Genomic DNA, 13,954 nt, shown 5'->3' with positions numbered 1-13,954 from the left:
AGCCTATACCGCTGTGCTTGGTCGTTGTGCTGTCCATTGGCTGTCTTGATCTGATTAAAAAAAACCTTTCGCTTGATCAAAAACAATATCAAGGTAGCCTTTAGGCTTAGTCAAATTCGGGATTCCTCTATTTACTAGCATATTTCCCAATCAGTTTTTAGACATTTTCCATAAAATAGCATATTGCTGAACAGTTAACGATGTAGTCTAATACCTGGATAAATAGCCTATGTTAATTAATGATCAAGCAGCACTCATGATTGGGACGGAAGATTACATTTTCATTTATTTAGACACTTTTATCCACTCACACATGGCAATTAGGTTGTTTTTAAAAATAAGTTTTTAGTTTAACACACTCTACTACTGGTCGAAATCAGTCATCCCAGTGCCAAAGAGCAGTGTTTGAGTGACTCATCAAGAACATCATCTCAGCCTTCATCACCAGCACTACTGATCCTCTACAGTTCACCTACCATATGAACAGATTTACTTAGACGCCACCTCCCAGGTTTTGCACACCACCCACAGCCATGTGGACAAGAAAAATGGGAGCTGTGTGAGAGTGTTGTTCATCGGTTACAGCTCAGCCTTCAAGTTCAACACAACACACCCCAGAGACTTTCCACCAAGGTGAGGGACCTGGGGTCTGAGGTCTGGGTGCATGGGTCTTGGACCTCCTCACAGGCAGATCCCACTGGTAGTGAGAATTGGCAGACAAGTCTACAGCTTCATCGTTCTCAACTCCGGAGCTCCACTGCTCTGCTCCCTGTACATGTATGACCGCAAAGCCACTCACAGCTCCAATTCCATCAACAAAAACTGTTGATGGCACAGTAGTGGTGGGGTCCACTTCCAACAACAAAGAGACAGCCTACTTGGAGTAGGTAGAGAGCCTGGGATCCAGCTAAACATCAGCGAAACAAAGGAACTAGTGGTGGACTTCCACAATTATTCATGGTTTTTATTAGGTCCCTTTCCACAGGTGTATAAAATCATTACATGTAATTATAAATCATTCATATCTATTATTAATAACCTTTGGAAAAGGGCCTGATGACACCCATGAATATAGAACCTCCTGCCTCTGTACATGAAACAGGTGGGTTCAGGAACCACCCTTTAACAGCTTCAACTCCTCTGGGAAGGCTTTCCACATTTTTTAGAAGTGTGTTTATGGGAATTTTCTGATCATTCTTTCAGAGGCACATTTGTGAAGTCACACACTGATATATATGCCACACACACATATACCTGTATGCCTCCGCTCTAATTCATCCCAAAGATGTTGAGTTGAGTTGAGTTGAGGTCGGCTTCTGCAGGTCAGTCAAGTTCATCCAACTTTGTCATTCATGTCTGTATGGACCTTGCTTTGATCATTGATGCACAGTCATGTGTTAATTATCATTATTATTATTATTATTATTATTATTATTATTATTATTATTATAGGCTCTGGATGATTACAAACATTTAAGGGGTCTCTCTTATGCATGATTGTTTTAAACAAATGTATCAATTGTGTGACAAATACAGTAAATAATCTTGAATCTTGCTAACCGTGGAAGCTGGGAATTGAAACCACATCCTTTTTTGGCTAGTGCATGCTAGTCCAGTTCCTTAACCACAATGCCACCGCTGAAAGAAGGCACTAAAACAGAAAACACTGACACATCCTCAATGTTCCCCTATAGCTGCCCCTATAGTGTCACATGTTCCATGAATGGTATTTAGGCCGTAACTATATCCTCGCATGTGGATAAAATCAACAGAATGTGTAGAAAAGCAATACAAACCTATTTTGAGATGAATAGACCTGTGCAAATTCATAAATGAGGAGGCTCGGACATTGAATATCAAAGTCAGGTTAAACCTACGCGGCTGCTTATGACAGCAGGCCATACTATACTGTCATTACAGTCCCCACAATAAGTGGAGTGTGTGGATCCCCTGCTATGAGAACCACTTTAGTGAATAGTTTCTTTCTTGTCAACAAGCAAGGGCATGTAGTAGATTAAGTCTTGACCGTTTCAGCACCTGTGTGAAGCACCCAATATAAGTTAGTTTTTTTTTCCATAAAGAATGTTGGTAATGAGTACCACAGAACAATCTTGTTATTTTGAGACATGGATACAGTCATCTCCACTTTTTAAGTTGAGTGTGAAAACACAGACAGCTGAAAGCAGTGACAGTAAGAGTCTGTAGAAGATAAAAAGACATCTTGGTGTTGGCGGTTATTAGGCCTAAAAATACTATCGGCGAGACTACCAAGGCTTCAGGGGAAGGGAAGTGAAAATCCAGCCAACAGTCAGAGAGAGAGAGAGAGAGAGAGAGAGAGAGAGAGAGAGAGAGAGAGAGAAAGAGAGAGATAGAGAGAGAGAGAGAGAGAGAGAGAGAAATATGTAGTGTTAAGCATGAAATGATTCAGGGAAATACACACACAGACACACACACATACTGCCAACTCTGCCTGAGGAGCTATCACCACACCTCTGTCTAATCATATAATTGGCCTATTTATGCCAACACACATCCAATTCCAACTTCAGCAGATGAGTTGAATACAAATAGGCCCACAGGTAAGTTGACAAGGACAACTCCCAAAACCATCTCAGAAAGACAGTCAAACTCAAACATAAAATTGTAATGAATTAGCTCTAACTTGTGGGCCTATACAGCTCAATTTATATCATTAAATAGATGAGATTGGTTGTAATGTAGCCTACACTAATATCCAAAGATTCAAGGGGAATCAATTCTTAGTCAGGGCAATGTTTGACAAGCATACCATAGAGGAAGTCATAGCCTATACAACCCAACATTCACCATTACATGATGATCAGGCCCCAAAATAGAATATGCATCTGAGGATACATGGGGAACCCGTTCTAGGCTGAAAAGCAGTTTCATTATGCAGAACATTTTCGGTTTCCACCACAGTTGCCTCAATACATCATGCCGGATATTTGACCAAGACTGCCATCTTATGGATATATTAAACATTACAAGTCTGGATGTATGCTAGTAATGCATATAATAAATATGAAAAAATGTCTTAAAAATCTTTTGATAATTGATAAATTGATAAAAAATCTTTTGTCTGAAGAACAAATTTAAGAATACCAGATAACATTAATCTAACTGGGAGACAGCGGTTATGGGTACGACTGGCAACCATAACCGGATGTAGGATAATTATGAGGCATTGGAAGTCATCTGATTTTTGTTGTTTTAAGGAATGGATTGAACTAATGACTAAAATGGCTTTATATGAGCGCGTAACTTTCAGTGTCAAGGGGAGAGAGGATCTCTTCAATCAGGTCTGGGGTCCCTTTTTGAATTATCTAGAGGACATGTCTGTTTAGATAAATAACTACACTGGTATATTGTCTGTATATTGTCTGTAACTGACTGGTATACTCAGCGATCTATGTTATGTTAATTTAAGTTAGTAGGCACTTTGTTCTTTGTTTGTTTGTCTTTCTTTAGTGTGTGTGCTGTTGTTTCTATGCCTTATTACATTGTTTATGTCTGCCAAAAATACAAAAGAAATATGAATAATAAAATAAATAAAGATTTGATATTTATGAATAAAGTTCTCATGTGTTTTTTCTATCTTCTTAAGATGTTTCCAAAGAAAAAAACTTGGGCTAACAAATTACATTTTTGAATACAAAGATCTAAAATGTAGCCTATTCTGGATTTTCTTTGCAACTTTAAGACAACCCTGCACCTTAAAAAATGTTACAGTGTAAAGTCAGCTTAAGAGTCATTGCATGAGAAAACCAGGCAGAGGTCGGAAGATGGGGGTCGGCCAAATTGGCTCATATTGTATATGTGATAAGTATGTGAAGCTATGAACAGCCATATAATTAAAACCCACCAGCTTTGTTTTGTTATGGAGTTCTGGGACCCCGCTCAGAGACCCTCAAAAATCCAACAATTCATGGCTGAAATTGCAATGGCTACACTGATTATCCTGATAAAGAAATGAACATAAGCTTTATATTTCCATAGAGCCTAGCACAGTTTTAAAGACCAAAAGGTGCACTGGGGGGTTATCTACACCACTGAAAGCAGAATTTTCATCCCTCTAAATTTCGGTCATTTTTAAGAGGTATTATCTCGTATTCGCAGTGGCTTTGGTGGATGGTTTTACTGTTGCTGGAGAGAGGAACATCTACCGATTCAAAAACAGTTGTCGTCTAATTGGGCCACACATAATGTGCACTAGTGATGCGCGGGTGGGCTTTTTTTAAAACCCGCCCCAACCCGACTTTTCAGGAGATCCAAACCGCCCCGCCCAATCCGCAAAAATATGTTCGAATTGTGACCCAAATCCGACCCGACCCGCGGAAAGGAAAAAACGCATTTAACGTCTTTCCTAGCCTAATTAGCCCACATGAGGACAACAGCGGGTTACAATGATCGGTCATTTTGACAATCTGCGCTCCTCCACACCATTCATAATCTGCAGCCTAGACATAGCTAGTGTTAAATCTCATCTTCATAACAAGTTTCCATTCATATTTCCCCTTGCGACTTCATAGGCTAGCCTACTTTTGCGTTTAACACTGCCAAGCATTTAACAAGCACAGCTGTTTATTCGTGTAGCCTATGACAGAAGCGAGGTGTTCTCGCATTGTGCACAACCTTCGATATCCCAGATCATTAGGCTCCATGTCCATAAAGTAGCGAATGCGCGATTGACTTTTTCAGTCAGTCACGCATGGCGCAATTGGGTGCTGAATTTAGGAGAAATTAGGCTATGTTTTGCGCTCGACCACACCTCCTGTATTGCAGGCGCATCGCCACCTAATATGTCGGAAGTTAACAAGTGAGAAATGTGCATTTTTACTTTTTTGACCCGACCCACCCGCAATATTTAGAAAAAACTATTAGGCCTACCCAAATCCGCCCGACCCGCGGGTAAACCCGCGGATATGGCTATGGCTATGGCTATGGCTATGGCTATGGCTATGGCTATGGCTATGGCTATGGTTATTTAGCAGACGCCTTTGTCCAAAGCGACATACAAATAAATAACAATACAAATTAAATTAACAGTGAACAATTACAAACTAGGGAGAATAGTAATATTATCAGTAGAACAATAATTTTAAGCACTAACCTAATGAGAAATAAAACAGTGAAATGAGAATAGCAATCAAATAAGTCACTCAGTTAATTATATATGATAATAATAACTAAAGCAAGGTATGGCTAAATTTAAGGACAATAGCAAAATAAATTTCAAATTCTATCAATAGACAAATTATAACAAAACAATACTATTATACAAACCATAACACATCACAAACTCAAAGGACTAAGTGCATATTAAATAAATATGCCTTAAGACCCCTCTTAAAAGATCCAAAGCTGTTGCTGGAACGGAGAGCACTGGGCAACTCATTCCACCAACATGAAACCACTGAAGAATAGGATCTACAATTTGACCTAGCATGTATGGTTGGTCGACATAACAGACGCTCCTCAGAAGATCGCAATGGGCGGTTGGGAATGTACATCGTGATTAAAGAACTGAAGTAGCTGGGAGCAGATCCAGTCAGTGTCCTATAGGCCAGAGTGAGAGATTTAAATTTAATTCTGGCTACTATAGGGAGCCAGTGGAGAGTAACTAGGAGAGGGGTTACATGTGTCCTCTTTGGCTGATTGAAGACCAGTCGTGCTGCAGCATTCTGAATCAACTGTAGTGGTCTTAATACACAAGCAGGTAGGCCAGCTAACAGAGAATTACAGTAGTCCAGCTTCCGCGGGTAATGGGCTGAACCGCGCATCACTAATGTGCACCGTACCAGGAGGAGGGTCTTTATGGGGGAGAGAGAGAATATGTTAGTATAAACCTTACTGTAAGTGAAGCCTATGTATGAGTGTTCATGTAAGACTTAAAACACTATGAGAATCAAACATTAGTAGGTCTGATGTTAAATGTTGAAACTGAATATTGAATAGGCCTATATTGAACATTCATGACTGTTTACTCATGTGTTACACTTTAAATCATGAGAGGCAATTATAATCAAACAAAAAAAAACATAGGACATTTATAGGCCTACATACATTTTCAAGTAGGCAAAAATGCTTGATTACTGTTCTGTTGCACTGTAGCAATTGAGTGTTTTAAGAGACTAACTTGCCATTAAGCACAATGACCTTGTACTGCATACTTATGTGTAATTGGAGTATTAACTTCCTAATAGCAAACCTCAGGTGGTATGAGCCGGGGTAACCACACCTCATCATTCCTTACCCTCCACATAGGGACACTGCAGGGCTGCGTTCTGAGTTCTGTACTCTGAGTTCTCTGTGTTGTTAAATACACTGAAAGAAGTTAATAGACTTACACCCTGGTGTCAGGATAAATGCTACCAACCTCTGAATGGTTCTCAGGCGAAGGGGGTCCAGATATCTTGGTGTCCATTGAGACTTTGTGTTGTGCCTCCTTATTCTTTAGGAAGGAAGGACAGCAGTGAACAATGAATAAAAAAACACCATTCTAAAACGTCAACATAGCCTACAACAAACACATGACTTTCATTCTCATGGCCTTGGCCTGACCTGTGCGAAAGAGTGTTTGTTATTAGAATGTGACATTATTATTTTAAGAAAGAGTTCAAGCAGAGAGGGCTAAAGCGGAGCTTTGGTTCAAGTGCACTAATCAAGTGTCAGCTATTGAACGAACATATCAGTGACTACATAAATTGCAAGGATGCGAGAATATACACTATAATAGTAGTAGGCCTAGGCCTAGTAGAAATAAAAACTCAGAGATTAAAAAAACACTCATTGACCCTTACGGGACTCCGTACGAACGCGACAGTGTGGCTGTGGCGCGGGAAATTCACGTTGAAGTAAAGAGTTGCGGAAGTAGCTTACGCTACACAGAAACGCTCTCAAAACAAGCATGGATAGTGCTGTTGTACACTGGTTAAAAGGCTTTACAGCTGCCAGGCAGTCTAGTTAGGGTTAGGCTACAACTAGGATATATAGACCTACGTTCAAGAATGGAAATAGAGGTCGATATTATTGAATTTCGAGTACCAACAGAGAACAACAAAACTCTCTTTGTATGGGATATCCTCCCGGATCATTCTGAAGCCCATGTTTATGTAAGTGTACCTCACATAAGAATAAGAACTGCGGTATATTATCATGTCTGCTGTTCCCCGTTCATATACCTATTTCTCAAGAAGAAAGAAGAGCTGACAGTTCTCTGTTTTTAAACGCACAGGAAGCTATTTGGAATGTCTTCTCCGCCTTCGGAGCTCTTTACCTCGTGAAGGTGTGTCCTAACGCCGCATTGGCTAAACCAGGATTCTATGCCATGGTGAAGTTCTACTCCGCAGCGCAAGCATCTAAAGCGCTGAAAGCCACAGACAAGACGTGCCTCTTCCAGCGCTCACCTGTTAAAGTAATTTTTATCTGGTACCATTATTATTTACCCTAGGTTAGGCTACTCGGTTATTTACCGATTTACGGCTTCCATTGACTTCCATTCAACACATCAGAACAGTGCTTCAATTATGTGCTCAAATAACGCCTCTAGCAACAATTTCACTTTGATATTCTGGTAGCCTACAAGATATTAAGCAAGTCAAGTTCAGTCCAGTCATTTTATTTGTAAAATGACTTTTTACAAATGTAACATGCACGGAGTGCAACCCATAGGGCTTTACACATAAGGCATTGAATTGATAAGAATAACTGAATTTTGCTAAAGCAAGGTGGATAAATCTTGGGCGGAGGAAAATTGCTTTACATCCTTTAGCCTACATGTCAGGGTAATTGCATCTTTATATTATGCCACAATTTCTAAAGCAACGAAGTTTGAAAAGAAAAATACAATATATGAGGTAGAATACACGAATGATTAGTAAGGAAAACCATAATATATTGATTGAAGCTCTTGCGCTGCATGGCCAGCAGATGACGCTGCGCCATGTCGCCATCTGGTGGCCATTACAATTTTAGTGTTGCCCATTTTATTTGGTAGAGAAGAAGCGGCCGTCGAATAATCTACTTCGTTATCAATTATTTGTGTAATCCATTTATAACATTATACAAATATCGTTTTTGTTTACTCGTCATCGTTCATTTATACATTGTGGTGTATCACAAAGGTACGTTTTTGCATATAATTATTCAAACATGTACATTTATACATTTAAATACAATTGCACAAGATTTCTCCACATTACTTAAAGCAAATTATATTATTCTTGCTCTATATATCTGGTACCAAAATGTAGTTTTGTTTTTAGGAAGAACAGCGCGCACCTGTTTTTTTCAAGGTGCTGGTCGCGGGATAAAGTCGATGAGGATGAAGGAGGAGACTGCACGTGCACACTCTTATTCTGAAAATGAAGACTCAGGATAAGAGTGTGCAGTCTCCTCCTTCATCTCACCCAAATGTAGTTTATCATGAAATGATTGCTGGCTTTAGTTTGAGCACATATTGTTTTGATATTGTTTTTGTTTGAAGTAATGTTTTGATGTAGCCATCAGGAGTGCCTCAATTCTTCTGGGTTTTTTTCATAAGCTACCTTAATGAAGAGCATCCCGAAGGGAAAAGAACTTTGACCCAGAGAAGTGTTCCTTTCTCCCTTTTTTCCTATTGTTTTGCTGTGTTGAGTGGAAGCCGCAAATTAAGAATATTTCTCCAGATAGCGTGACAGTAGTTTGTTGTAGGCCTACTGTTATGTAGCTGAACAGATGTCAGGCTTAATTCCCCTTTTACATCAATTTGCTTCTAACAACATATCAGTGCATTTGCCTACATGACAGATTTTATTTATGCTTCCCTTGAGATTTTTTATTCATTTGACATCTGAATGTTGATTGTTGTTGCCTGTTTTTTTTTTCTTCGATGCTTGTGTTTCAGGTCCGACTGAGCACCAGGGAGAATTCAGCTTACCAACTCAGTGTCAAGCCTCTTAGCCATGCCAGATGCCAGGAACTAGCCAATCACTACCTGGGGTTCAATGGGTGGTCCACACATATCCTTACAGTAAGGAACAAGTTTCGTCCTCAGTTTTGTGGGCAGATGGGCCATTTCAGTAGCCTAGAAATCTAGATGCAGAACAACCATAGAGAACGACGAAGATGGATGATTGGTCACAAGTGCTGGCCTATTACGTGCAGAGGCTCTCCTTATGACTGAGGCTTGTTGCTTTTTTGGGTTAGATGAAGGACTTCTCCAGTTGTAGCAGACCTGGTACTGGCATTGATGGCTTGCCAGAGGGTGGCAGTGGTAGCCAGGAGTCGTTCCTGAAATACGGCTGCATGGTGGAGGTGACCTTTCCCCAACACGGCACAAGCTGCAGGGGCATCGGCGTCACCGAGGAGCCCCTGGATGGAGATGAACGTGAGTGTTTGGATACATGGACCTCAGACCCTGGGACCACCCCATGACTTTCATGCTATTTGCACTTTTGGAAATGCTTGTGTTTTCTGTGTAGAAATGGAAAACAGCAGCAGCAGCAACATCAACAACAAAAAACAGAGACGAGCCATATTATTGCACAGAATCAATGGGAGCAGTGTCTCAGTGGAGCAGTTATCTTAACTGTTATAGCTCATGTTAGAAAATACATAGACGTATAGCTTTTGAACACTGATTCTCACTGCTGCGGTTGGACCGCTATCTTGTTCAGGCCTTGAGGAGGTGCTTCGGAAGAGGGGGAAACTCAAGAAGTGGGCTAGAGACAAAGCAGTGGTCAATGCCTTTGAGAGAGTCCTTCTCCTTGTTTTGGGTGAGTTATTTTTGTCCTATCAGCGCTTAGTGGTATTCAGATTGCTGAAGGTTTGCACTGCATGCATGATATTCTGAGGGCTAATGGTGGTCATATACAGTGAGGAGCACATGTATTTGATACAATGCTAAAACAGGAATATAAAATCATCATTTGACAATTGATCTTAATGCCTTAATTCAAAAAATGAGTAAAAATCAAACCGCCAAGGACACCAATTTTCTTTGTGATTGAAGAATGTATCGTAAATAGATAAATGTTTTCCTTAAATGCTAGGGGAAGGAAGTATTTGACCCCCTATGTAACCCTATGGGAATTTAACACATAGGGGCAGGCAGATTTTTATTTTTAAAGGCCAGCTATTTCATGGATCTAGGATATTATGCATCCCGATAAATTTCCCTTGGCCTTTGGAATTAAAATAGCCCCACATCATCACATTCCCTTGACCATAGCTAGAGATTGGCATGGTGCTTTTTCCAGTAGGCCTATTAGCCTGTTTGATTTGCATTGAGCTCAATGAGCATCAAACAGGCTAATAGGCCTACTGGAAAAAGCACCATGGCAATCTCTAGTTATGGTGAAAGGTGTATAATGATGTGGGGCTATTTTAATTCAAACGGCCAAGGGAACTTTATCAGGATGCACAATATCCTGAATCCATGAAATAGCTGGCCTTAAAAAATAAAAATGTGCCTGCCCCTATGTTAACCCTATGTGTTAAATTCCCATATGGTTACATTGGGGGTCAAATACTTCCTTCCCCCTAGCATTTAGGAAGAACATTTATTTATTTACGAAACATTCTTCGATCACAAAGAAAATTGGGGTACTTAGCGGTTTTATTTTTACTCAGTTTTTGAATTAAGAAATTAAGATCAATTGTCAAATGATGATTTTATATTCCTCTTTTTAGGCAACTTTAGCATGGTATCAAATACATTTTCTCCTCACTGTACATTCTCACAAAATGTTGGGATATCTGTCGCTTTGGACAAAGGTGCCTGTCAAATCACATAACCGTAACCATAACCGTAACCATCTGGCTGTAAGGTGAACTGTTGGACTTGCGCATTCAACATTTTAGAGAAGGTCGCATTAAGGTCACCTGTTAACTTTATGGTGGATTTTAGGTCCATCCTGAAATTTCACCTGAAAGCATTTTTGTGAGCAGTATATGTCGTGCATGATGTTTTTATGTGTTTGTTAATAAGCAACTTGACTTGACCAGATCTGTGTGTCTCTTCCTGTTCTCATATACTGTATATTATCATAATTCTAGACATTTTCAAGAGCATGTCCTTGGTCTGAGGTAGTCTAGAACTGACACTGTGTGAGCCTTAGTTACGGTTATGCCATGTTGAAAATAACATGCTATCATGGATTAGAAGTATAATCTTATATTCATTCAACTGTAACTCCAAAACGAAGCTCTAACAACGTATAGCGAACCCGGAGTTTATTACAGAAGACTGTTAAGAACACTTACCAACTGTCCCCGTACCAGTCCAGCTCGTTTTATTATTGGCTCATCTTATTCATGGCCCATCATACACTTAAGGTGAAGACTTTGAAGACTTCAGACTTGCAGTTAATTGACTCATTGGGTGTTCGTTGATAATGAAGAATGCTATTAAAATTGCCTCCTTCATTCCAAATGGAGGCACCGAGTTGACTGAATAGATCCAATGTAGGTAAGAGCAGGGAAAACTTGAGGCTGGCTTGTGAAAGAATAGTTCTTCACGCGCAGCACCAACATGCAATGTTACTAACGCAAGTCTAGGTAACAAAGAAAACCAGAATGGTGATATTGGTGGCTAATTATAATGCCCTAATAGACATTCACGTCTGGGGTCAAATTAGAAGGGTGGGGGGAACGGGTAGTGGTATGGCCTCACTGGGAAGATTAAACTAAGATATCTTTTATGGAGGAACGATTAATTAGGTGCGCCATTTGCTGATGTAAGGCGACAACACTGTCTGTTTGCAATAAATGTCCTGTTCCTGCCATTTTTATGATGTTTAAAAAAGACCCAAAGAATGACCTACAGAAAAACCACTGAAATCTAACAACAAGGAATGAGTATTTGTAAAGCACTACTGTATGTCATTTTGTTCTTATGTGTCTGAAGGCAATGGGAAAGTGGCGGTTGAGTGTAAAATTGATCCTGATGAAATTCTCCCTGATGATGACATGGAAGGAATCATAAAGGTATGAAGCACCTCTTTTAAGATATGTATGGTTCAGGTGGTACTGGATAGGTGACAATTTTCTTAAAAAAAAAAAAAAAAAAAAAAAAAAAAATATTCTCAAAACAGTGTGGTTAAAAATAAATTCATTTTTGGAACTCTAGCATCAAGAGGTATTTTTGTGTTTGTTCTGTTGTGTGTTGTCATGTAGTGCTCATTTTAGTTTCCTGTTGTACAGTATGTTGAAGTTAGCTGTACCATTGAGCATGTCTTTTCATGTCATCTTTCATGCTGCTTCACTGAAATCCATGTACAATATCAGTGATCACCTTGAAAATGAGCTATGATCTGTGCCCTGTGGTAATGGTAGCTCTAAGTCGTCTGTTTTTCCTTTTCCCTTTATGGGAGACCTAATGTGTGTTTTCTCTCTCTGCCAGGTGAATGATATACCGTGGAGTGAGTATGAGAAAGATGGAGTGGATGAGGAGGACATCTCTTGGGACTTCAGTCTGCATGTGGCTGATTAGCACAGGAATGTTGAAGACATGGAGCCTCACCATCAACCGTGGATCCCTACCCAGAGCCTTAGCTGAAGGGGCCAGAGAGAGAGAGAGTGGCTCTCTACTTGCGGGGTGTTTTCCTAGCTCATTCAGTGAATGAATGGTAATATTGAATGTGTTGGCAATTTGTTTGTTTGTTTATTTATTTATTTGTCATTGTTAGAGTGTACCGGTAATCTACATAATGTTTTCTGACGTGTGTATCACAATGTCAAGAATAATAATAATGATTTAAAAAAAACTTTCAATTACTGAGAGTATGACCAACTTGAGTATTGGTTGCATATTTTGATGTATATGTTTATTGTAATTGTAATATTAAAAATCGAAAATCAAATTGTTCCATGTCATCCTTATGGGGATACATGCCTCCAAGTTTCCTGCAGCCCAGTCTTTCATTATCACAGGAATCATTGTGGCACACAATTACTGAAAAAGAATGAGAAAGAGAGAGAGGTGGACAAGGAGGAAACTGGAACCCGGGTCCCTGTGGACCCAAATGGTAAGCTGTGCCAGAGTGTACCCCCGTAAATATACAATTCAACTATATCAAAATAACCTGTTTCCTGACCTTCAAAATTATATAATTGATTTATGGTCATGTAGCTGTATTGTGAACAGTGATGCCAGTAACGCGTTACTGTATTTTGACCACTTTTTTCGGTAACGAGTAATCTAACACGCTATTTCCAAACCAGTAATCGGATTAAAGTTACTCATCCAAGTCTCCGTGCGTTACTATTTTTGTCATTTTCATTTTGCTTTCTTCTTGTCGTGTAGGGCAGGCTATGTTCACGTTTTCAGCATGAGGTCAACTCATGTGTAGGCAGTAGGCTCCACGCAGCGACACAAACGTAAACAATAATGCAGGGAGGAGAGAGGCGCGTTTCCTAGATGAAAATACAGTCAGTAGGCATATTTTGAATTTGAGTCATCTACACATGACAACATTAAGGTACGTTGTACACTCTGTGTTTGCGACAAAGTGCTAGGCCTATCTAGCTAAACATCCCGAGTTCGCATATAGGCCTAGCTGCTCCCTGACGCAACGGAGAGGGAGAGAGAGGGTGCTGTGTGTGCCCGACGCGCATCCAAAACAGAGCACCCTGACTTGGCTGTTTCGCTATATCTATTGGTTTTTAATAATGAGCAGTCTTCTTGTCATTGCACATGTGACAGGTAGCTCCAGAGTCCACAATCCAGCTATTCATTTTTCCAGATTTCACTGATAATGCATGACTCACTAGACCTACACATTCACTGTCTTCATTGTCATTTGCTCTTTTCACTTCAGCCTTGTTTAATTGTTGCTTTGAACCTTTTTGGCTTTGCTTATCTCCATTTTGTTCATTTTTAATCAAACCTCTGCAATTTCGTTTGATGTGGCCAAACTTTCCACAGTGGTGACATTTTGGACTTTTTCCTTTA

The 13,954-nt window shown here is 39.9% G+C and overlaps 1 protein-coding gene across 1 annotated transcript; it reads left to right on the top strand.

Moving 5' to 3' along the window:
* Positions 1-6,895: 6,895 nt before the first annotated feature.
* Positions 6,896-12,857, top strand: rdm1 (RAD52 motif containing 1). Its single transcript, XM_062531063.1, has 7 exons — positions 6,896-7,133; positions 7,256-7,435; positions 8,906-9,031; positions 9,208-9,388; positions 9,678-9,776; positions 11,909-11,988; positions 12,404-12,857. Exons 1-7 carry the CDS (start codon positions 7,029-7,031, stop codon positions 12,491-12,493), a joined length of 861 nt encoding a protein of 286 aa, XP_062387047.1. The 5' UTR covers positions 6,896-7,028; the 3' UTR covers positions 12,494-12,857.
* Positions 12,858-13,954: the final 1,097 nt, after the last annotated feature.

The sequence above is a fragment of the Sardina pilchardus genome, chromosome 3 (assembly GCF_963854185.1).
Source record: "Sardina pilchardus chromosome 3, fSarPil1.1, whole genome shotgun sequence".
In the NCBI taxonomy this organism is placed as follows: Eukaryota; Metazoa; Chordata; class Actinopteri; order Clupeiformes; family Clupeidae; genus Sardina; species Sardina pilchardus.
This window is presented reverse-complemented; position numbering and strand designations above follow the sequence as displayed.